General features: G+C 44.3%; 1 protein-coding gene across 6 annotated transcripts in view; it reads left to right on the forward strand.

Annotated features, from left to right (window-relative positions):
- PSD (pleckstrin and Sec7 domain containing) overlaps positions 1–25,083 on the forward strand; it is a 321,618-nt gene that overhangs the window by 83,072 nt on the left and 213,463 nt on the right. For 4 of the 6 annotated variants that reach the window (XM_075841603.1, XM_075841605.1, XM_075841606.1 and 1 more), the window contains 4 exons: positions 8,563–9,576; positions 9,691–9,835; positions 10,575–11,034; positions 21,894–22,337. In XM_075841603.1, coding sequence (XP_075697718.1) covers positions 8,662–9,576; positions 9,691–9,835; positions 10,575–11,034; positions 21,894–22,337 — 1,964 coding nt within the window. In that variant the 5' untranslated portion in view covers positions 8,563–8,661. The remainder of the gene's footprint in view (positions 1–8,562; positions 9,577–9,690; positions 9,836–10,574; positions 11,035–21,893; positions 22,338–25,083) is intronic. The other 2 variants (XM_075841607.1, XM_075841608.1) reach the window with 1 other exon arrangement.

Here is a 25,083-nt window from a genome sequence, read left to right on the forward strand (position 1 = left end):
CCCACAATTGATGTTAAGCTAAAAAGTCTATAATTACCCGTGGAATACCTAGAGCACTTTTCGACAATAGGCACCACATTTGCCCTACGCCAGTCCCTTGGCACTATACCATTCACTTGAGAGTCTCTAAATATTATGAAGAGGGGGAGAGAAATAACTGAACTAAGCTCTTTAATAACTCTAGGGTCTAACCCATCTGCTCCCGGGGCCTTGTGCACATTTATTTTATTTAACTTCGCTTGGACCATAACTACATTTAGCCAATTCAGTATATTCATGTATTAACGGCACTGGTACCGGCTACATCAGCTGCTCTTTCTTCTGTTGTATACATCAAAACCCCCCCCCCCCCTTCCAAAATCAAATAATGCTTACTAAAAGATAGAATGAAATCACATACATAGCTCATGAGCAAGAGTGATGCTACTGACAGGAACTCCCTGAAACTAGGGACAACCTACCAGTGATGTATCTTTTCCCGGGCTGTGTCTGCAGTGTACATGGGTCCAGCCTGGGTAGGAGGCGGGAGTCCTTTCCTCATGGTTTTCTATCCTCTCCTCCTGCTGTCTCCGCCTCCAGTCCAAATTGCAGAGAAGAGGAGGACAGGACAAAGGCAGCATTACCACAACAGGTCACTGACAATTGCATTGAACAGATTATCTATGCGCCCAGGGGTGCACCTAGCCCTTCTGCTGCCTGAGGTGAAAAATGAAACGGTACCCCCACACGCCCTATAGGGTGATAGAGGACAAATAGCAAAGAAGAAAACCATATAATTTTTATGTTCACATGTTCTATAAATCTGTTTAAGACAAGCAGATAAGATTTATAAAATTCCTGATCCCATTCTGCATAAAATCTGCAGTGTATAAATGCAGATAAATTACATACCTATCTACCTGCACTCAGTATATTACACTTATTAATTATAGACCTATTTGTACACATTCAGCATCATAGGCATGAATATTCAGTGTGCACTGGAAGAAGCACAGTAATAAATATGGTTCCAGAACCAAGCTCATTACATATATATACAGCACCAGAATAAAGGAGACAAGGAACAAAGGTAGGATCCAGCGCTAGATAGCGTTTAAAATGGAAGACTGTTTTCCAAGTTTAATGATGTAGATTTAAAAGGACTACTACCAAGTCTAAGGACGCAGTTGTCGTCCGAAACGCGTAGGCCTAAGAGGACACCATCCCTCCACTTTGTACACACCCAGGACCTAATACTACTGGACTTCCTTTTAAATCTACATCATTAAACTTGGAAAACAGTCTTCCATTTTAAACGCTATCTAGAGCTGGATCCTACCTTTGTTCCTTGTCTCCTATTGTTATCCGTGTGCCGACACGAGGATCCGGGCGCTATCTACGACACACCGGAGTGTGTCAGGTGAGCTGGAGGATTTCTCCCTATGTTCTTTCTTGCACCAGAATAAAGCTTAGTACATATAAACAGCAGCAGAACCAAGCTCCGTACATAAATACAGCAGCAGAACCAAGCTCCGTACATAAATACAGCACCAGAACCAAGCTCCGTTCATAAATACAGCACAAGAACCAAGCTTAGACCATAAATACACCACCAGTACCAAGCTCAATACATATATACAGCACCAGAACAAAGCTGCATACATAAATACAGTACCAGAACCATTCTCAGTACATATATATAGTACCAGCACAAATACATCTCAATACAGAGATCAAATTCAGTGTAACTCCTGCCGTATAGGTTTGTGCAGTGTAAAACTACAGCTCCCAGCTTGGCCCGAACAATTGTAAAAATATATTGGGAGTTGCTGTTTCACAAGAAAAAAATTATACCACCCATCATCTCGCTGCAGTTCATACAGTGACTATAGTATTGATTAGAGGCAGAATAAACATTTACATTGTTACTCACAGTTGACGTCCTCTCAGTTTTGGAGTCGTTCTTTTTCTCTTTTCTTCTCCATCCGGCCCAGACCCCATGAAGTCTTCTCCCGGCCACGGCCCATTTCTGCAGTTTGCTTCTTATTTTTCAAACATTTCCGCACCTATAAACGAAGATAAAATTCTCATTGTTTGCAGATTGTTTAACCCCTGCATATAGGTTTGTACAGCATGAAATTATAGCTCCCAGCATGGCCCGAACAATGGTGAGGATATGCTGGTAGTTGCTGTTTCACAAAAAAAATGATACCACCCATCTCTTTGCAGAGCATACAATGACTACAGTATTGATTGATTAGTTAGAGGCAGAATAAACATTTACAATTAGTGACTCACAGGTGACATCTTCTTGGATTCTGGTCTTTTTTCTTTTTACTTCTCCATCCAGCCCAGACCTCTATGATGACTTCTCCCAGTCACAGCCCATTTCTGCAGTTTGCCACTCAGATGTCTTCAGCTTCTCACTTTTCAAACATTATATTATCGCACCTATAAACAAAGTTATGATTCTCATCGTGCCACACACTATGCCCCTAAATATAATCGCACTATACACTGTGCCCCTGAATATAATAGTACCATACAATTGTGTCACCGTAAAGTAAAGCACACACTGCCCCCTGTAGATTGTGCCCCACATAGAGCCCCCTTTATAGATATTGGCCCCCGTAGAACCCCCCTTTATATAGTTCCCCCATACATAGTGCCCACCATAGAGCCTCCTGTAGATAGAGCCACTCACACTGTTCACTGAAAAAGTCTATATTCACACACTCACCTGATCCCGTTCCCACACCGGCCTCTTGCAACAGAGGCCTGGTCTTTCTCTTCTGTAGTTGAACGACGTTAGCAGGGCGATGACGTCATTGCGGCGCTTGTGTCATTGAAAGGCTTTAAATGGCAGGGTAAGGAACTAATGTTCCTTGCCCTGCCAGCGCTAGTGATCCGTTCAATTGTATCTCTGTCCTTTAGGCACAGATACAATTGTAGGGAAGTAGGCAGGGTGGCGGTTTGTTATAGGGGCGCCGCCGCCACCTTAGCCGTCGGCGCCCGGGGCGGTTGAATCCCCAGCCCGCTGCTAGAGATGCCTGTGGTTTGGAGATGGTCTAAAAACCTTTCCTTGATTAAAGAGCTGCAACAATTGCTTAGTGCTCCAGACTGCCTTTTATTGAAGTATACGCACATCTTGATGATTAATTTATCCTTTGCATTTTATTAGTAAAACCCCATAGATTTCAATGGGAGGCGGAGGTGTTTTTTTCTGTGGCGGCTTTTAGCTGCTCGCGGGAAAAAAACTGGCATGTTCTTTTTTGCCGCTTCTGACCTCCCATTGAAATCAATGGGAGGCAGGGAAAGAGATTTTCATTGCAATTTTTGCCTGCGGCCCTCAATGCCCGCTTGCGAGAAACCACGGCAATAAAGGGCAGGCAGGTGAAAAACTGCCTCAAAGTTCCTGACCGAATTTTGAGGCAGATATTTTCTGCATGCAAATTCCTCCATGTAAACTAGGCCTTAGGCTATGTTCACATCTGCATCAGGGCTCCGTTCCGACGTTCCGTCTGAGCTTTCTGTCAGAATGGAGCCCTCACTGACACAAATGGAAACCATAGGTTTCCGTTTCCATCACCATTGATTTCACAATGGGGACAAACGGAAACCATTTGCACTGGATCCGTCACTATTGAAATCGGCACTGGATCCGTCACTATTGAAATCAATGGTGATGCAAACGGAAATCTATGGTTTCCGTTTGTTTCAGTTTGATTCCGTTCATGACTCTTCACATGACTGGGCTGTAAATCTACAGGGTTTTACACTTTTTCGGAAAGACAGGACAAATAGGAAAGGTGGTGGTGTATGTCTGTATGTGAGAAATGATATGAAGGCGAGTGTGAAAGAGACAATAGTGGGTGAATACTGTGAGGAGGTTTAAACCTTGTGGGTGGAACTAGAAAGGGAGGTAAACACTGAAAAAATTACTTTTGGTGTAATCTATAGACCCCCCAATATAACTGAGGAGATGGATGTTCAGCTATATAAACAGATGGAGCGGGCTGCACAGGCGGGTACTGTAGTGATAATGGGAGATTTTAATTTCCGGGATATTAATTGGTGTCATGGTTCAGCTTCAACTGCAAAGGGGAGACATTTCCTCAACCTGTTGCAGGAAAATTTTATGGGCCAGTTTGTGGAAGACCCGACTAGAGGTGAAGCTCTGTTGGATCTGGTCATTTCTAATAATGCAGATCTTGTTGGGAATGTCAATGTTCGTGAAAACCTCGGTAACAGTGATCATAATATAGTTACATTTTACCTATACTGTAAAAAACAAACGCAGGCTGGGAGGGCAAAAACATTTAATTTTAAAAAAGCCAAAATCCCCAGGATGAGGGCTGCAATTCAGGATATGGACTGGCAAGAACTAATGTCAAATAATGGAACAAATGATAAATGAGAGATTTTCAAATCTACTTTGGGTAATTATAGTGCAAAATTTATTCCTATAGGTAACAAGTATAAACGACTCAAATTAAACCCCACATGGCTTACACCTTCTGTGAAAGGGGCAATACATGACAAAAAAAGGGCATTTAAAAAATACAAATCTGGGGGTACAGCTGTAGCCTTTGTAAAATATAAAGAGCTTAATAAAATCTGTAAAAATATAATAAAATTAGCAAAAATACAAAATGAAAGGCAGATGGCCAAGGATAGTAAAACAAATCCCAAAAAATTCTTCAAGTATATAAATGCTAAAAAGCCAAGGTCTGAACATGTAGGACCCCTAGATAATGGTAATGGGGAGTTGATCACAGGGGGATCAAGAGAAGGCAGAGTTACTAAATGGGTTCTTTAGCTCTGTATATACAACTGAAGAAAGAGCAGCTGATGTAGCCGGTGCCAGTGCTGTTAATATATCAGTGGATATACTGAATTGGATGAATGTAGAGATGGTCCAAGCTAAATTAAATAAAATAAATGTGCACAAGGCCCCGGGACCAGATGGGTTACACCCTAGAATTCTTAAAGAGCTTAGTTCCGTTATTTCTGTCCCCCTTTTCATAATATTCAGAGAATCTCTAGTGACTGGTATAGTGCCAAGGGACTGGCGCAGCGCAAATGTGGTGCCTATTTTCAAAAAGGGCTCTAGGTCTTCCCCAGGTAATTATAGACCAGTAAGCTTAACATCCATCGTGGGGAAAATGTTTGAGGGGATATTGAGGGACTATATACAGGATTATGTGACAATAAATAGCATTATAAGTGACAGCCAGCACGGTTTTACTAAGGACAGAAGTTGTCAAACTAACCTAATCTGTTTTTATGAAGAGGTGAGCAGAAGTCTAGACAGAGGGGCCGCTGTGGATTTAGTGTTTTTGGACTTTGCAATGGCATTTGACACTGTCCCCCATAGACGCCTAATGGGTAAATTAAGGACTATAGGTTTAGAAAATATAGTTTGTAATTGGATTGAGAATTGGCTCAAGGACCGTATCCAGAGAGTTGTGGTCAATGATTCCTTCTCTGAATGGTCACCGGTTATAAGTGGTGTACCCCAGGGTTCAGTGCTGGGACCACTATTATTCAACTTATTTATTAATGATATAGAGGATGGGATTAATAGCACTATTTCTATTTTTGCAGATGACACCAAGCTATGTAATATAGTTCAGTCTATGGAAGATGTTCATGAATTGCAGGCAGATTTAAACAAACTAAGTGTTTGGGCGTCCACTTGGCAGATGAAGTTTAATGTAGATAAATGTAAAGTTATGCATCTGGGTACCAACAACCTGCATGCATCATATGTCCTAGGGGGAGCTACACTGGCGGATTCACTTGTTGAGAAGGATCTGGGTGTACTTGTAAATCATAAACTCAATAACAGCATGCAGTGTCAATCAGCTGCTTCAAAGGCCAGCAGGATATTGTCGTGTATTAAAAGAGGCATGGACTCGTGGGACAGGGATGTAATATTACCACTTTACAAAGCATTAGTGAGGCCTCATCTAGAATATGCAGTTCAGTTCTGGGCTCCAGTTCATAGAAAGGATGCCCTGGAGTTGGAAAAAATACAAAGAAGAGCAACGAAGCTAATTAGGGGCATGGAGAATTTAAGTTATGAGTAAAGATTGAAAGAATTAAACCTATTTAGCCTTGAAAAAAGACGACTAAGGGGGGACATGATTAACTTATATAAATATATTAATGGCACATGCAAAAAATATGGTGAAATCCTGTTCCTTGTAAAAACCCCCTCAAAAAACAAGGGGGCACTCCCTCCGTCTGGAGAAAAAAAGGTTCAAGCTTCAGGGGCGACAAGCCTTCTTTACAGTGAGAACTGTGAATCTATGGAATAGCCTACCGCAGGAGCTGGTCACAGCAGGGACAGTAGATGGCTTTAAAAAAGGGTTAGATAATTTCCTAGAACAAAAAAATATTAGCTCCTATGTGTAGAAATTTTTCCTTCCCTTTTCCCTTCCCTTGGTTGAACTTGATGGACATGTGTCTTTTTTCAGCCGTACTAACTATGTAACTATGTAATGCTCAGATGAAACCCATCAACAGAGTCCCAACGCAGATGTGAACGAAGTCTTAGTTTTTTCCATAGTCACATTTCAATAGCCATACCCTTTTTTACATTTTTCGACGACATAGCCATATGAGGGTTTGGTTTTGGCAGGACTAGTTGTAGTTTTTAATGGCACAATTTATTCTACCATATAATGTACTGAGAAACTAAAAAAAAAAAAAAAAAGATTCCTCCGTTGATTTTTGGGTTTAGTTTTTACGATGTTTACTGTACGGTAGAAACTACATGTTAACTTTATTCTGTGGGTCAATACGATTACGGCGATACAAAATTTCAATAGCTTTTTTTTTGTTAAAAAAAAATTTTTTGTTTTGTAGTGACCTTCTGAGAGCCGTAACTTTTTAGTTTTTCTGGCGACTGAGTGGTGTAAAGGCATGTTTTTTGTGGAGCGAGATATTTGGTGAACATGCAACATTTTGATCACTTCAGCTTCTTACAGGTTGACCTATTTTTAAGTCCGAACATTATAAAACTGGTTTATTACGGTTTGTACTCCAGCAAGCTACTTTGGAAAACAGATTTCATGAATTTGCACTTTTGGGGATTTAGTATGAAGCAATACAGTATGCTAAGAGCATAATTACTTAGGAAAAGAATCCATCAAATGCCCTAACAGATGGTTTAAAAAATAATGGTCATTGTCAGCAATATAATTTAGAAGTTAAACAAGTTCCTTGGGAGTAAATAGGTAAAGTTGTTTCTCTTAAAGCAACACACTTTCGCAATTTATTACCATCTTAATAAGTTTTTCTACAGATGTAGCAGAGGTGAGTTTGGCAGTGCAGTAGGTTAATATGTTTTGACACTAATCATTGTGGTATCTTGAAATGTTACTGGTAATTTTCTTTAGGACTGTCGGTAAACTCATTAAGCTGTCACATTGGATGAAATAAATAACACCGTGCCTCAGTAGTTAACACATTTGCCTTGAAGGATTGGAGTAGAGGACTAACTTTTGCACATGGTTTGATTGTTTTCCACGTATTTGTTTGGATTTCTTTTTGCTTTCCAAAAACATACTCATAGGTCAATTGGCTGCCGATGACATTAGATCTAGAGTGTGTAAGACTGATATAGGGAAGAGATGCAAGTGACTACAACATTAAATTCGGCTCTGCTATATGTTACGTAAATGACATCATCTGAGGAAAAATTATAAGCATGTGTCATTACAAAATGGATTCCCAACAATACTAGCTAATATGCCGTCGTTGTTTAAGTACTCTTTCATACATTCCGAAGTAGCAGAAATTGAAGATTTGCAATGGCAGCAGGGTTGACACCAGGGGTATAGACACTATGGTATTATGTGTAAGCCAACAGGCTGTAACATTTTAATGGTAGATAGGTAATTGTAGTGCTATGCTGAGATATTTTAAGGGTGATCTGAAACTTTAATATTACTGGCATATTTTTTTAGTTCGGACATTACTCTTACTGCAGAAACTTGGATCAGATGCTGAGTTTTAACAGTGAAGAGATGTACTTTATCCTTAGAATCTGAATATGTGATGAAGCTACATTTAAGGCCCTGTTCACATCTGCGTCGGGGGCTCCGTTAGGGGCCTCCATGACACATTCTGTTGCTTTACAAAATAGCGAAACATACAGCTTTCTTTTGTCTGGCAAAATGACGGAAGTTATGACATTAACCCGATGGTACCCAATTAAGTTAATAGGTTGTATTAGATGCCATTGGATTCCATCATGTGACGGATCTAGCACTTCCGTTATTTTTGTTGTTCTGCTCCTATGTTGGAGCAGAAAAAAAGCAAATGGCAATGCAAGTGTGAACAGAGTCTAATATGATTGCTTTTATTTAAACAGCATACATTTTGGAATGTGCACCATAGGAAAACATGGTACATACTAGCCCAGCCAATCACTGGTCTGGCAATGCAACATCAACATCTTTTGGACAGTGCCTACAATATACAGTGTCTACAATATACAGTATTTGATATATTTTGATGCCAAATGTTGACTTTATGACATTTTTTTTAGTCCTATCTTTCTGTGTTTTTCAGATTTCTACAGAGCTGCATGGATATGTATACCAAACTATGTTTAATGAACGCTACAATTTATACCTGAAGCAACTGAATGTCACAGATCTATAAATTAGAATGATGGCTCAAACTAGTGGGGTTGTCCGCTTCCTTCCTGAGGGGGACTGCATCCTTTCATCTCCAAGGGCCCTCCGAGAAATTGAAGGCAAGTCTTGGCTACAAGGATTAAACTCAGAAGTAACTTTTAGCCCCCACCGATGTTTTACTCCAGACCTCAATTCCAGGAGGATTCAAGTACTAAGAAAAAGCCTTACACCTGAAGCTAGACGTGCTCACCTAGGAATGTATAATAGTACAGGGTCTTTGGTTTGCAACGTTCCTGAAACAGGACATCGATCTGGGAGGGTAACTGCTCCTTGCAGTCCATTGAGAAGCAATCCTCTAAGTTCACCAGGGAGTAGGAAACCTGTGGTGCTTCCTCAGTCTGTGGGACATAGTTCTATTGTAACATTTACGTTTGTCAAAAAATCCAGTGTCCAGGCTTTAAATGGAATTCCATCGGATTCTGATTCAAGTCAAATTGTGCCACAAGAAGGCAATGTCCATAGAGAAGTGAGTTGTGCTGCTGAACTAGCAGTTTGCGACAAAGACACTGGGGAGGCAGCAGATGTTGCTAGTTGCAGTGAACAGAGGGTTGGCTCGCCACAACCTACATTATCTCCCCAAGGAAGTCAAACGCAGCTGAAGTCTGAAAGTCCTCAAACATGCGAGAAGCCATCAGCGAGTGGAAATCCCTGCTCAGTCGGTGGTTCAGACAGTCACCTGATTCCAGAATGTGATTCTCCCAGTACAAATGTTAATGCAAGCTGTCCAATATCCGGTAACATATCACCAGCTAATATGTCATCAAATCCTTCTCAAAGCCCCCTTCTCCAACGGATTTCAAGAGAAGCCAATTACTGTAAAGATGAAGTCATGTCGTCAAACGAGCAGTCACCAAGAAGTCCAAGGAGATCAGATCACATTCAGCAGGTACTTTAATGGGTTGTCTTATTAGGAAATGAACTTATATGCTGTAATTTTTTTTTTCTTTATTTTTTTAACATTTTTGTTCCTAATGTGTTTTTTTTTTTTTTCATTTTTCAGGCTGACACATGGGGGTATCCAAAGGAGGCCTCTTTACATGCACAGAAGATTGCAAAAGCCAAATGGGAGTTCTTCTATGGTTCACCGGAAACCCAAAGGACTGGTAAGGACTTGTGCTCCGACAAAGCCTGCAGGTGCTATCCAGGTACACAAACACGCACTTTATTGTACCGTATTCATAAAGAAAGTAAAAAGATACAAAAATAATAATATAAATTATAGATCTATTATATGGCCAAATGTGCAAAGGGTGAAGGCATTTAAATGTAATTGAAAGCGCCGATCTGGCCTTCTAGATGGAGTATTCAGTAATCGGCACCTTTGTGGAATAAGAAATGGGGGGGTCCCGTTTTGGACAGCCCATGGTTATTCGTGAGAATGCTTTGTTGGCCATACGTCAATTTTTTTTATTTTATTTATTTATTTTTTTCACATAAAAATGTCAATGCGTTATCGTTAAAAAGTTAAAATCAAAAGTAAAAGTCCCCCTAGAGGGAAAAAAACAAAGCTTAATGAAGTTGGATCATAAAAAAAAAAGTCACAAAAGTAAAAAAAATAAATAAAGATAAACAGGTTTCACAGTTTTTATAAAAGTCCTGAATCCTAAAAAAAAATACAGAGCATTATTGTATCAACCTGTACAATAAAGAGAACATGTTACTTATAGTGTAAGTGAACCGCTTTTAATGCCTCCTACATCTGCCTCAAAGTAAAAATAAGTGTCTAAACCACCAGAATGCAGGAAAGCAAAAAAATAAAAATAATAATAATCTGCTGGTATTAAAGGCAACAAATGATTTGGTCCTTAATGGGTTAAATCATAGAATGCATTGTATGCTTATGCAAATATGATGTCATTTAATATGTATATCTTTTACTTTCAGGTTTACATATGTCTGAGACTTCATCAACTCCATGCTCCCCTATCAACGGCAGCGCTTTGAAAAATAAGACCATAGTAGTGTGTGAGCATAGTTTGTGTCACATGGAGGTTGAAATAGAGACAACTCCCTCGACTAATTTGACAACACAAGCCTCTGAGACCGGCATTATCCGCAGAACTATCAAATACTCGGAAACAGACCTGGACTCCGTACCGCTTAGGTGCTACCGGGAAACCAATATAGATGATATTCTGGCGGAAAATGAAGGCCTGGATTCAGCTATTGGTAGTCAAAAAGACAGTGAAAGTAACACAGATACCAGCACTGAGAAAGCTGAACATCAAGACAACCCTGCCGTCACAGAGATTCCTGAATTTCCTAAGAGTGTGACTCAAGGCAGTGTCGAAGAAGATGATGATGAAGAAGTGTTTGAATCAATGAAGATGGGGGAAATAAAAAGGTGAGAAGTGTTACAGCAATGTGCTCTATTACAATAATAATGTTGAATATATACAATTTATATTAAAGCTATGCCTTTGAATTTATTGCAATGTATTAGTTAAAGGGAACCTTTCACCAGCATTTCACCTATTAGGCTATGTTCACACTGAGTTTTTTTGACAAGTTTGTTGACGAGGAAACCGTTCCGCAAAACTCGTCAAAAACGGCACGAAAATGCCTCCCATTGATTTCAATGGGAGGCGGAGGTGTCTTTTTCCCACAAGCGGTAAAACCGTCTCGTGGGAGAAAGAAGGGACATGCCCTAGCTTCGGGCGTTTACGCTACTGACCTCCCATTGACATCAATGGAAGGCAGAGAAAGCTTATTTCGTGGCATTTTATGCCTGTGGCGCTCAATGGCCGCAGGTAAAAAAAACGCTGCGAAAATCGGCGTGCAGGAAGAGGAAAATCTGCCTCAAACTTCCAAACGGAATTTTGAGGCAGATTTTCCGCCTGCATAAAACTCTGTGTGAACCCAGCCTTAAAGAGGCTCTGTCACCAGATTTTGCAACCCCTATCTGCTATTGCAGCAGATCGGCGCTGCAATGGAGATTACAGTAACGTTTTTATTTTTAAAAAACGAGCATTTTTGGCCAAGTTATGACCATTTTTGTAGTTATGCAAATGAGGCTTGCAAAAGTCCAAGTGGGTGTGTTTAAAAGTAAAAGTCCAAGTGGGCGTGTATTATGTGCGTACATCGGGGCGTTTTTAATACTTCTACTGGCTGGGCGCTCTGACGAGAAGTATCATCCACTTCTCTTCAGAACGCCCAGCTTCTGCCAGATCATGCTGTGACGTCACTCACAGGTCCTGCATCGTGTCAGACGAGCGAGGACACATCGGCACCAGAGGCTTCAGTTGATTCTGCAGCAGCATCGGCGTTAGCAGGTAAGTCGATGTAGCTACTTACCTGCAAAAGCTGATGCTGCTGCAGAATCAACTGTAGCCTCTGGTGCCGATGTGTCCTCGCTCGTCTGACACGATGCAGGACCTGTGAGTGACGTCACAGCGTGATCTGGCAGAAGCTGGGCGTTCTGAAGAGAAGTGGATGATACTTCTCATCAGAACGCCCAGCTAGTAAAAGTATTAAAAACGCCCCGATGTACGCACATAATACACGCCCACTTGGACTTTTACTTTTAAACACACCCACTTGGACTTTTGCAAGCCTCATTTGCATAACTACAAAAATGGTCATAACTTGGCCAAAAATGCTCGTTTTTAAAAAATAAAAACTTTAATGTAATCTCCATTGCAGCGCCGATCTGCTGCAATAGCAGATAGGGGTTGCAAAATCTAGTGACAGAGCCTCTTTAAACTCTCCTCACCCCTCGCTGGCTGCTGCTGTCAAAAGTTAATCGGCATTATCCCCTCTCCTACGACTGTAAATAACGGTCTGTTAACATTTTGCGCCTTTTATGGTAATAGACCGACAGTCTGGTTTGTTCCTCTTCTTATGCCCGCCCATCGCCGAAAACTGGTCCGTCCCGAATGCCGAAATCTCATCTGAGATAATGCAACTGCCCATCATGTATGGTCCGACACCCTTCCCTCAAATCTAGTCACTGCACGTGCGCCACTATGTTGTCCCATTGAGCGCACGCACCAGAACAGGACATTGATGCGCAAGAGTGGGATATTGTGTGTGCTGGGGGGAGGTGAGGATCTGTCAATCAAAAGTAAGGAGGTGGGGTTAACTTGGAAAGGCTTGAGGAATGAAGATGACTCTTACGCTCATTAGCATATGGCGTGGAAACACAAAAAAACGCAATACTAGATATACAGAGCATACGTAGAAGGTAATTATAGTTTACATAAAAATGATTTTTCACCGACTACTACCAGGTATTGCTATTTTAACTGGTCCCCGACCGCTGGCTGTGTTTTTACGGCCAGCGGTCAGGGTCCTTAAAGCCCAAGCCATAGACTTTTTACGGCTCGGGTTTTAACTTGCTGCCCGAGCGAACGGGCAGCTGAATGTCGGGTCTCAGGCTGTCAGTGAGATTACGATGTAACCTGTCGTTTCAAACGAGATTACGCTTGCCTTGCTGGAATCTCACAGAAAAGATTCCGAAGTGTCAAGATTCTGAATAAACATCACGTCCAGGCTGGTAGTGATGTATGTTCATTATCAGGACCCTGCAGTAATGTTTGTGTATGTAGCTGCACATAACGATATAGCTATATCGCTATGGCAGTGTAAATGAATGGAGAGGAGTGCATGATGCTGATTGGTCAGTGATTGGTCAGCCTCATACACTCCTCTGTACAACGCCCACTTGGTCATATAGTAAAACACGCCCAGTTGGGCATTAAGAAACTCATTCGCATAAAAATAAAAATCGCTCATAAAGTGGTTTAAAATAGATCGTTTTTTTAAATAAAAAGCATTACTGTCACCTACATTACAGCGCCGATCTCCTTATGTAGGAGACAGGGCACTTATAATGTGGTGACATGACTCAAATAAGTCGAGTCGCTTCTCCCCTTATGTAAATCTACCCTCTCAAAGCAGACACTGAAACAGAGTTGGATTTTAATGGCCACAGCAGCCGTTTATTATTTAAATAACAATAACTTTAAATACCATAATTTTTTGAATCCCCAAAAAAGGGGATACATCATAACAACAAATAACCCACTGCGACCCTATCAGGGTCATAACATTATAAACCAACCAGAATGACAGGGGCAAGTCCTTGAAGCCACCGATACTTAATTTTGGCCATCTGCCCACAAATACCTTACCCCCAGCCGTAACCCGGCCCAGGAGCACCAAATTACCTTTTTGCAGATGACCACCATATATATATAAATATATATAACCCAGCTTTCAAAAGGGGTAACACCCTAAGAAGCCGACAAATTGGGGGTGCATCCCGTGATGCATTCCCCCCACCACTTTTTACGACCTACTTCAAGGACTCCCCCCCGCAGCTGCAATGACAAAATTTAACCTCCCCCAACGACAAATGTCAATAAGCAAATAAACTTTGACGAGAAGAACCACCATCCGCAGCAACCTTTTGCCGCGGTCAACCGATCCACATCAGGGCGGGCGGGCGGGAACATGTTCCTGCTTCTGTGTCCTGGCGAAGAGAGGGAGAGCACAAACAGGAAACAGGTACATCCCCTTCAATCCCCACCCCTTCTCACTCAAGCCCTCCTGCTGTCCCCCCCCCTTTTCCTCTCATAGGCCAGCCAACTCTGTGTCCCTCCCATCTATTTTAGTCATGGAGGCCTTCCCTTATTCCTTTTTTCTTCTTTCAGTACGGCCTCTTCTTGACTCAAATAAGTCGAGTCGCTTCTCCCCTTATGTAAATCTACCCTCTCAAAGCAGACACTGAAACAGAGTTGGATTTTAATGGCCACAGCAGCCGTTTATTATTTAAATAACAATAACTTTAAATACCATAATTTTTTGAATCCCCAAAAAAGGGGATACATCATAACAACAAATAACCCACTGCGACCCTATCAGGGTCATAACATTATAAACCAACCAGAATGACAGGGGCAAGTCCTTGAAGCCACCGATACTTAATTTTGGCCATCTGCCCACAAATACCTTACCCCCAGCCGTAACCCGGCCCAGGAGCACCAAATTACCTTTTTGCAGATGACCACCATATATATATAAATATATATAACCCAGCTTTCAAAAGGGGTAACACCCTAAGAAGCCGACAAATTGGGGGTGCATTCCCCCCCACCACTTTTTACGACCTACTTCAAGGACTCCCCCCCGCCAAAGCGAAACAGGCCTTGACCACCTCACGCCTGCGAGCTCCTCCACACTCCCACCGCTCGCTCAATTCCATCGGTCAAAGCCAGACTCCACATATCCATCCCCACCTCATTGAGGTGCACACCGTCCTCTCTCCAGTACCTGCCTGTCCCAGCCTCCAGATCCCAGTGGCGCACCGCAACCCCACCATTACGCGTCACGAAGCTCGATATGGCCCTATTAGCCTTAATGCGAGCCTTGTTAATTTTTCCCACAGAACGGGCCATCCGCCAGTTCTTCCTAGGGACCATCTCAGACCACACCGTCACCAATTTAGGATAAGTTGCCCATAAGCAGAGCAAATCATGCTTGACGTCCCGTACCAACTCCCGGAAAGGGCGTATACCCAAATCGTTGCCTCCCACATGCAACACCAGTACCTCCGGCGCCCTGTCAAGCAGTACAAAATTGTGAAACTCGGGCAATACCCTGTTCCATGTCATTCCCCGTATACCCATCCACCTCACAACCGCCGCGTCCCGCGGAATCCTGAGCTGTCGACCGTCCGGCCGTACATCCGCGCGAAGGGCACCCCAGTACACAAAAGAATGTCCCATAATCCACACCATGCATGAGTCACGGCCTGCAAAACAAATGAAGAACATACACGCACCACCTCTTGCTGCCGCGTACCATCAATACTCAGGCGGAAACGCACGCACCCGGAACATGCTATACATCAATATATCACAACATGTTCAAGCGCACATAAGAACGGAAACGCGCCGACTCCCAACGCCCTATCCGCTGCACGCCTGCATCATCTAAACCCCATCTCACCGCCTCCGTCGCTGCCCCTATATGGAAAGAATGAGACGAGTATTGCTCTGCCTGCACCCCGCTAGCCACCAGACACTTTCTGAAAACCGAAATAAACTGATACCGCGACAGAAACGAGCCATCCTCGTGCCGCAGCAACGGCCCGTCTGAGAGATCTAAACCCGCCAAGTACTCCTTGACACACAACACTGGACAAACCGGATTCTTTGGGACCGCCAGCAAAACCACTCGACGTCCTGCCCCTCCTTGGTCCGTTTTGGACCTTCGCAACACTATCTCCACCCTGTCTTCATACAAATCGACATTATCCTGCAACAAGCCCCCCGCTTTTACCGAACTGGGGGAAACCAATTCCCCTACCCGAAAAGCTCCAAAAAAGGCTAACGCAAAAGCCAACCGGAAAAGCTTGCTCTCATACTCTGAACGACACACCTGCCGCACCACCACCTCCAGGGAACACAACAATTGAAATGACACGGGACGCCTCTTATCCCTCACCACTACACCCCGTCTCAGCCCCTTCAATGCCTGGCCCACCAAGAACCGCTTCGTGATATCTGCCAACCCCCGTAACTTACAACCGAAAGCAATGGCCGCCACGAAGCGATTAACCTTAGCGACCGTGCAACCCCGGGCGAACGCATCCCCCAACCAAAACAGCAAGGCCACCATCCTATCATCATCCGAGCACACATCACCCAAAGATCTCACCCACTCCTCCCATTGCCTCCATCCAGCCGCATACGACGACCACGTCGCACTGGCCAGTGAACGTTTAATCAATGCACCTGCCGCCTGGATACCAGCTCCCACAGATGACTGGGACAGTCCACCCCTGTTAACTCCGCGTCCGGGACCAGCTGCCGGAAACGATCCCACTGCGAGCGAGAAAGCGCGTCAGCAATACAATTCTCTACCCCGGGAACATGCACCGCCACCACCCATGCATTTAAACTCAAACAGGAAAGCACCAACTGACGCAACAAGCGAACCACCGGAGGGGACGACGCCGAAGTATTATTTATAGCCATCACCACCCCCAAATTGTCGCAATGAAAACGCACTTTTTTGTCCCGGAACCTGTCTCCCCAAATGGTGACCGCCACCACGATGGGAAACAGTTCGAGTAGGGCCAAGTTACGCGTCAGTCCCGCCTCCACCCATGCAACCGGCCATTTTCCCGCGCACCATTGACCTTTAAAGAACGCCCCGAACCCCACCGCCCCAGACGCGTCAGTGAACAATTCCAAATCGAAGCTATCTAACGCCCGGGACATCCAAAGAGAGCGCCCATTATACTGTGCCAGAAAATGGAGCCAGACCTGTAAATCTTCCCTGTGCTCTGCAGCCAGACGAATGAAATGATGGGGTTCCCGAACCCCCGCCGTCGCCGCTGCCAACCGCCGACAAAAAACCCTGCCCATCGGCATGATGCGGCAAGCAAAATTCAACTTCCCCAATAAGGACTGCAATTCACGTAGCGTAATTTTCCTAATCCGACACGCTCGCTCCACTACCAACCGCAAATCCCCCAACTTATCCTCCGGCAATCTGCACTCCATTGCTACGGAGTCGATAGTAATTCCCAAAAAACAAATGGTCGTCACCGGACCCTCAGTTTTTTCCACAGCCAAGGGTACACCGAACTCCCTTGACACCCAATTGACCGTCTCCAACAAATTTGCGCAAACCCCTGAACACGACGGGCCAACGCACAAGAAATCGTCGAGATAGTGAATAACTGATTCCACCCCCGCGACCTCCCTGACTACCCATTCCAAAAAAGAACTAAACACCTCAAAGTACGCGCACGACAACGAACAACCCATGGGAAGGCATCGATCAATGTAATAATCCCCTTCCCAATAACATCCCAACAACCTCTGGCTGTCCGGATGAACCGGCAACAAACGAAACGCCGCTTGAATATCAGTTTTAGCCATCAGCGCCCCTCTTCCGTAACCACGTACCAACGCTACCGCCGCATCAAACGACGTGTAGACCACAGAACAGAGATCCTGGTCAATGCCATCGTTAACCGACGCCCCCTTCGGGAAGGACAAATGCTGAATAAGCCGGAATTTGTTACCTTCTCGTTTTGGAACCACCCCTAACGGTGACACCACCAAACCTGGAACTGGGATCGTGCTAAAAGGGCCCGCCATTCTGCCCAGATCAATCTCCTTCCGGATTTTTTCCGAGACTACCCCCGCATGCTGATATGCCGACTTAAGGTTGCGCTGCGTGAAAGGGACCTCATGCAAAGGGGGCGGAATAACGAAACCGTAACCAAAACCTAAACTAATCAACCGCGCCCCCTCCTTATTGGGGTACCTACTTAGAAAGGGGGCCATCTTTATGAGTTTCACCGGAGTCTCCCCCATAACCAGACGCACCGCTGGCTCCCCCTTGTCGTTTACCCTTCTTAAAACATTTAGACGCTCCATGTGACTGCCCGCTGCAATGTGAACACGCATGCTTGAATTTACACGTCGCTCCAAATTTGCACTGCCCCTCATTGAACTGCCAACACGTCCCAAATTTTGAACCTGAGGCCTGACTACCCCCGCCGGAAGTTCCTGCTGCATTCCCGCTCCCGGGAAAGGACTGCCCCTGCTTATAAAGTGCCGTCACTTTCAACCATAAGGCTATGTCCTTATGGTCCCACCGTATATTCGGCCGCACCGCTTTCCTCTGCCGAAACTGCTCATCGTAACGAAGCCAGGCCTGGCCCCCATAAACCCGATGCGCCTCCCCCACCGCATCCAAATAACAAAACAAGCCGGAACAATTATCTGGCGCCTTTTCCCCAATAACACTCGCCAAAATTGCAAAAGCCTGCATCCAATTGACGAACGTTTTTGGAATCAACCTGTACCGTCTCTTTTCTTCCTCATCCTTTTTTGTTTCATCCCGCTTCACCTTATCTAAATTAAACTTCTCCAGCGGAAGCAAGGAAAAAATCTCCACATACTCGTCTTTCCAAATCCTTTCCTTTACCTCCTGCTTTAAATTCGCCCCTAACGGGCCCTCATAACAAACATAAACCTCCCCGCGCGCACGATCATCAAGACGCACCCTATCAACCTCCTTTGGCGAGTCTGTTTGAACCGCCGCCGCCACTGCCACCGCTGCCCCGGCATTCAACCCCCCACCGTTTTGACGAACCGGAGCGCTTCCAACACTGCCCCCCCACACCGCGGCCGGCGCCACACCTGACGGTTCTTGGGAAGGGGAACCACCTAGCCGCCCCACTAACACTTTTAAACATCCCACTAACTCCGCCAAACTATCCCCCGCACCCGCCTGTAGCGACGAGACCCCCGACTCCGCCGCGACGCCCACCGCCGCGACACCCTCTACACCGATACCCGACATCAATAAAGCTGGAAATGGTAACGTAGGTGTCAACTCACCAGGCTGCCCAGGGGCTGTGAACCCGTCAGCCGGACCCCCATGTCCACGTGTAGAGGCCCGCCGCTCACGGTCCTCCAATGCTCCGGACTCCCTCTGGCGCTGTCCGCATTGGCAATGTGTGCACGGGGAATTCCGATTTTCGTCTGAGTAAAGGGGGGGTGACATCGCATCATCCAATTGGCCGAGCTCCAGTTCATGCCTCATCCGTCCCGCTGAACCAGCTCCAAGCTGTTCCGTCCCTGGCACTCCAACCACCGACCTCATCCTGCGACCTCTGGTCGTTTCCACCTCGACGACACCATGAGCCGACCCTCTGGCTGGCACATCACCATGCAGGGTCGCCGTTGCCCTTCCGCCACGTGCTGAAGAAGGAGAGGATGTGACCGGAAGTGAAGGCCGCGTCCTCCTCGCCGCTGCCGCCGGGCGCTGCCGCGTTTTGGGATTCCTCCCAGGACCAGACGAAAGAGCAGCGGCAGGCCGCCCTGGGGTCTGGCCTGCAGGGTCCACTGATGGGCTCCTCTTGCGCCGCCGCGCCCGCGGGATGTCTTCAGGACTCAGCCTTGCGGGCGGGCGCGAGCGCCTCGTGCTGCGCGTCACGCCGGGAGTGCCAGCCCTGGCCTGAGTCATGGGGGAAACGGGCTCTCCTCTTCTCCTGCCCGACCCCCTGGTACGCCGGTCCTGTACCTCGGCCTGCTCCAGCAGCCCCGCGACCACCGGCATGACAGAGCGCTCCCCGATTGCTCCAGCCGACTCTGCTCGCTCCTGGACCGGAGCGCCCGATTGTCCCTGCAGCAGCGTCGCTACTCGTGCTCCGAGCCATCCAGGACCCTGAGAGGCTGCCGCGGCCCGCAACAGCTCCATAGCCTCCTCATCAGACGCAGCAGGGGTAACAAACATGTTCCTGCTTCTGTGTCCTGGCGAAGAGAGGGAGAGCACAAACAGGAAACAGGTACATCCCCTTCAATCCCCACCCCTTCTCACTCAAGCCCTCCTGCTGTCCCCCCCCCCTTTTCCTCTCATAGGCCAGCCAACTCTGTGTCCCTCCCATCTATTTTAGTCATGGAGGCCTTCCCTTATTCCTTTTTTCTTCTTTCAGTACGGCCTCTTCTGTCTCTTTAACTGCAATATAGCAAATTTCCTTATAAGACCCCTTTTACATAAATCTCTTCCTTTACAAGCAGGAGTGATTATGTTAATAAAAGAGAGCAAACCTGCAGCTGTTCTCCATGTGTTATCTGTTGAATAAAATGCCTTTATTCTGTGAATGGAGACATGGATTCAATGATGGCCATCAGCACCTGTCTCGATTGGCTGTATAAAACGTGCTTGTACACAAGTGCTAGTGCTGGGAGAACATCTGCAGGGAAGTTACTGTCTCTGTCCCTCTAATACCCAAAGGGATTGTTCCTACTCTAACAAGGTAATAGAAATATGTTAGATAAAATTTGGTAAGAGAAGAATATTGCTGAGAACACAGTTCCTTTATTTTCAAATGTAGGTTGACAAAGATAATTCTATATTTTAAAGTGATTGTGCAGTGTTAGACATTTTAGAGAAAATGCAAGTGCTAAATAGCTACAGTTTATTGAGCCCTGACATTCATTCTTTAATAGTATAGTGGTTAATAGTATCTTTAAACCACCAGCGCAATCTCGGCGGTAGTTGCGGCAAGGGATGTCGCCTAACTTTCAGACTACCACTTCCCTCTAGTGGCAGTATGGGGAAGTAGTAGTCTAAGGCTGGGTTCACACGACCTATTTTCAGACGTAAACGAGGCGTATTATGCCTCGTTTAACGTCTGAAAATAGGGCTACAATACGTCGGCAAACATCTGCCCATTCATTTGAATGGGTTTGCCGACGTACTGTGCAGACAACCTGTAATTTACGCGTCGTCGTTTGACAGCTGTCAAACGACGATGCGTAAATTGACTGCCTCGGCAAAGAAGTGCAGGGCACTTCTTTGCAACGTAATTTGAGCTGTTCTTCATTGAACTCAATGAAGCACAGCTCAAGATTTATGAGCGTCTCAGACGGCTCGCAAAATGCGAGGAGGAGCATTTACGTGTGAAACGAGGCAGCTGTTTTCTCTTGAAAACAGTCTGTCTTTTCACACGTAAATGACAGCTAGCGTGTGAACATACCCTAATACTGTGATGACACCTGTAATTAGACGTCAGAACCATCTAAGTGAATAAAGTAGATGGGCCCAGCTGATGACATCGCTCACCAGTGTCTTCCCACTTCATTCTGAAACAGCTGGCACAGGGCACTGGGCAGTCGCATAACTTTACAAATAATATTCCAACCCACGGTCCCCACCAAGGTTATATTTTTAACCTAAAACTGGAATGGACATCTCATGATCTTGCTGTGTGAATTTACTGATCAGTCTCTTTCATTGATGATTCCTGATTGTCTCATACTTCTTGATAATATATATTCAGAAAATTAGCTGAAATGATACACGATTATAGGGTCAGAGTACACAGTGTTTGTTTGTAATCCGTAACTACGGCGACACAGGTCTGCATAGGACTTATATCCACAAAACTGTAGGTGGTTTTTAATACTATTTTCAAAGTTGTCTTTTTTGTATTTTAGATCCAATTAAATTAAACAATTGGTTGTAAAGCTGCATATACCCTTTAATCTTACTACATTCATAAAAAAAATGTTTATCTTGTTCTTATGCTAATTGGTTCAATTATAAACAATAATCATGGAAATAATTTTATTTTCACCTATATATCAAGTTTTTATTTGATCATGAACATATTTTAGAATAGAATATAAATAGTGGTCACTTACACTCACTGACGTTTTTTGTTTTCAGGGAAACTATGCAGACACCCCTGCGTTCTCCTTTGACTTTCCGTTTGTGTCATCGATTCTCAGAAGATGGCATGGACTCATTCAGCAAGCATTTTGAGAGTATTATGGAATCCCACAGAGCCAAGGGTACATCTTACTCTAGCCTTGATTCTATTGACATTCTTTCTTCTTCTGCACAAAATCAAAACAGTTTCTTCACCTTTGACCTTCCGACACTAACCTCAGAAACCCAGAAGCAGATCTGCAAGAATGCTCAGCTTATTGAAGACAATTTTGCACCTTTAGCTCACCTGGAGCTGGACTCTGGGACAAGTTCTACTACTGAATCAGCCTGGAGTGAGAAGGAGGATGAAACCATAAATGCTACAGGAGTTGCAGATCTTGAACTGCACAGTTCATCTCCATCTGAGAACAGCCTAATTATTGCCGATGCCATTGTACACGGGTAGGTCATAAAATCACCACGTCCGTTTTGGAACAAATATCCTATCAGGGAATTTTGGGTTAATAAAGTGAGGTTGTGGCTTGCGTCATCAGACTCCGTATGTAAGTAGGATACATTTCTGTACACACGGAGTCCGATGGAGCCTGGATAGATCCGTATTAAGGTTCTGCTGGGTTACTGACTTATATACAGTTTTTACTCTGACCATGGATTACAGCTGATCGCTGGGATTCCCAGCAGGTGGACAAAGCTTATCCTGGGGGTATCATTCTAACCAAAAAGGAATGTCAAAAGGTGTCAACCCTGTATGGAAGATCTCATACATTTTCAAATCTATATTGCATCCAGCATTTTACTAACGCTAATAGAAAGTAATACTAAAGGTATTCACTAAGTACCGGGGGCATAGCTATAAGGGTGTGCAGAGATGGCAGTCAAACCCTAACCCTGGTGCCTAAAGGGGGGCCCAAAGGCCCCTCAGCCACTTAAGAGAACACTGTTATTTTAAATTACACATGATAGATGGGGACCCTGTTATAGATTCTGCATTGGGGCCCAGGAGCTTCAAGTTTCGCCTCTGTCAACTGCATTTCTGAGCCAGATAGATCTCACAACAATTTTTACTCGCTCTCCATAGGCAGAGACTTTGAACAACAGAGGAATCATATAAAGGTTTGTACCATATATATACATGTAGAATTTGGTTTTTATTTTTTTATAAAAAGAAATGCAATCCAAACCACATTCGTACATCACTTGCATTTTTTCATTGCCGTTTTTAACCCTGTAACTCCAAATCAGATAAAGGACTACTACTTTAAAAACTTTATGAACATAACCCATACTTGTCGTAAAGTAGATACAGAGAACCCAGCAAAACAAATAAAACACAAAAAGATACACTATTTATTTATACATTCATTCATTCATTCATTTATTAATATGATCAAACATTTACCCCTTAAGTACACGGCCTAGTCTGGTCCTTAAAGGGAACCTGTCAGTTATGCAGCTAGGGTTTACTGTTGCAAACCTGCCTACCAAAAAAAACAGACCTTTAGGGAATAATTTGTAAAGCAAGTTTGAACATACCGGAAAAAATTGGAGACCTGCGGCATTGGGCGCATGCGAATTGCACACATGCGCTGGAGGACAGTACACCTCACTTCACTGTGCATGCGCAGTATACTGTCCTCCGCTTCATGTGCGCAATGCGCATGTGCCCGATGCCACTCCCGGTCTTGTCTTGGTAAGTTGTGGCTTATATAGGGTCCTGACACCGAGCAGTGTTACAACACATACAACGTCCTGGCACTGTCGTTGTATGAGCCACGGCGGGCTAAGGGAGCCTGAGGGGACCCAGAGGAAAGAAGAGGAGCGGAGAGGTGAGCATACCTTTTTTTTTTCAATTAAATGTCCGATAGTGTGGGGGTTAGTCTACGGTTAGTCTAACCTTGCTACGCTCCCACAGAGTGGAATCTACACCATCTAGGAGCTGGCGTAAATGTCCACTATAATTTACAACTGTTTTCTAGCGTAAATTTTGATAATTTTGTTGGTCTGCTGTGGCCCGGCCCCTTTTAGGAAGCCACACAAATTGCCACAAAAGTGCTATGGGCGTAAAAAGACCATAATTTGCAAAGCAAATTCTGGCTTTTGGGCCCTTTCGCTGCTTTTCTACCCCAGAAAACTGGCATAGGAAGGTTGATAAATTCCCCACATTATGTATTGATTAACTTTTATACATTTTTTGGGAGGAATGGAAAAAAGCACCGCCATTTTGCCTTTATTTTTTGGGCTGTATTTTTACAGCGTTCTTCGTGCAGGGACATGACAGACTTTGTTAGGCCCCAACTGCCATGACAACCCATCTGCACCTTGTGATTTCTACTTCGGTTTCGTGGTCAATATGTATCAAGGTATTCTCCTCTAGAAGCAATGCTTCTAGAGCAGAATATCTCCGTACATGCAGAACTCGACAAAGCCTGTACGGCAGCACACGAAAGCTGTATAACTCTGTACTAAGGAGCAGTACAGCCTAGTGCACTGTTCTCTGCTAGAAGACATAAACTTGTGTCCCAACTACCAAAATCTTACAATTGCGTTTATGAGAAACCTCACAGCATGCATTCACAACTGTGAGATTGTAGTATGTCTATTGTCGTGGAAGTCAATGGCTCAAAATATATTAGACTGAAATTTAGACGAGTGTTCCAACTGACACTCACGCCAGGAACTTTATCCAGCATCCTAATCAGGAGATTTCATACCAATATATATCGAGAGAGGAGAAATAACACTGAGCTGGTATGCTCAAAATACTGCTCTGTGGGTTTATTTCCAAACTAAATTTATAATAAGATCATTCAAAACTGGTGTAGGCCTGAGGGTTAACCAATCAGATGCAATGGGACAATAACTCTAATTCAGCCAATAGCAGACCATGCGAATATTTCAAATGCATTATTATAATTTTTCATTAAAATGCTGACGTCAGGTAACACCTGGAAACAAGCATACAATAGAGTGGTGTTAAAGGCATGGTGTCGCCCCAAAAACATGTTTTTTTTTTTAAATTTAAACATTTAGTGTGTGGGTGATTAAACATTGTTCAAATTTTTTTTATTTTTTTCGCGAGTCAGGAAATATTATAAATTTTTTCAAATTTATAATACTACCCATTTTTGGTCACTAGATGGAGCTGTTTGGAGCTAGTTCCCAAAATTGCAGCATTGCAACATTGGGT

This window comes from Rhinoderma darwinii, chromosome 11, assembly GCF_050947455.1.
Source record: "Rhinoderma darwinii isolate aRhiDar2 chromosome 11, aRhiDar2.hap1, whole genome shotgun sequence".
NCBI lineage: Eukaryota > Metazoa > Chordata > Amphibia > Anura > Rhinodermatidae > Rhinoderma > Rhinoderma darwinii.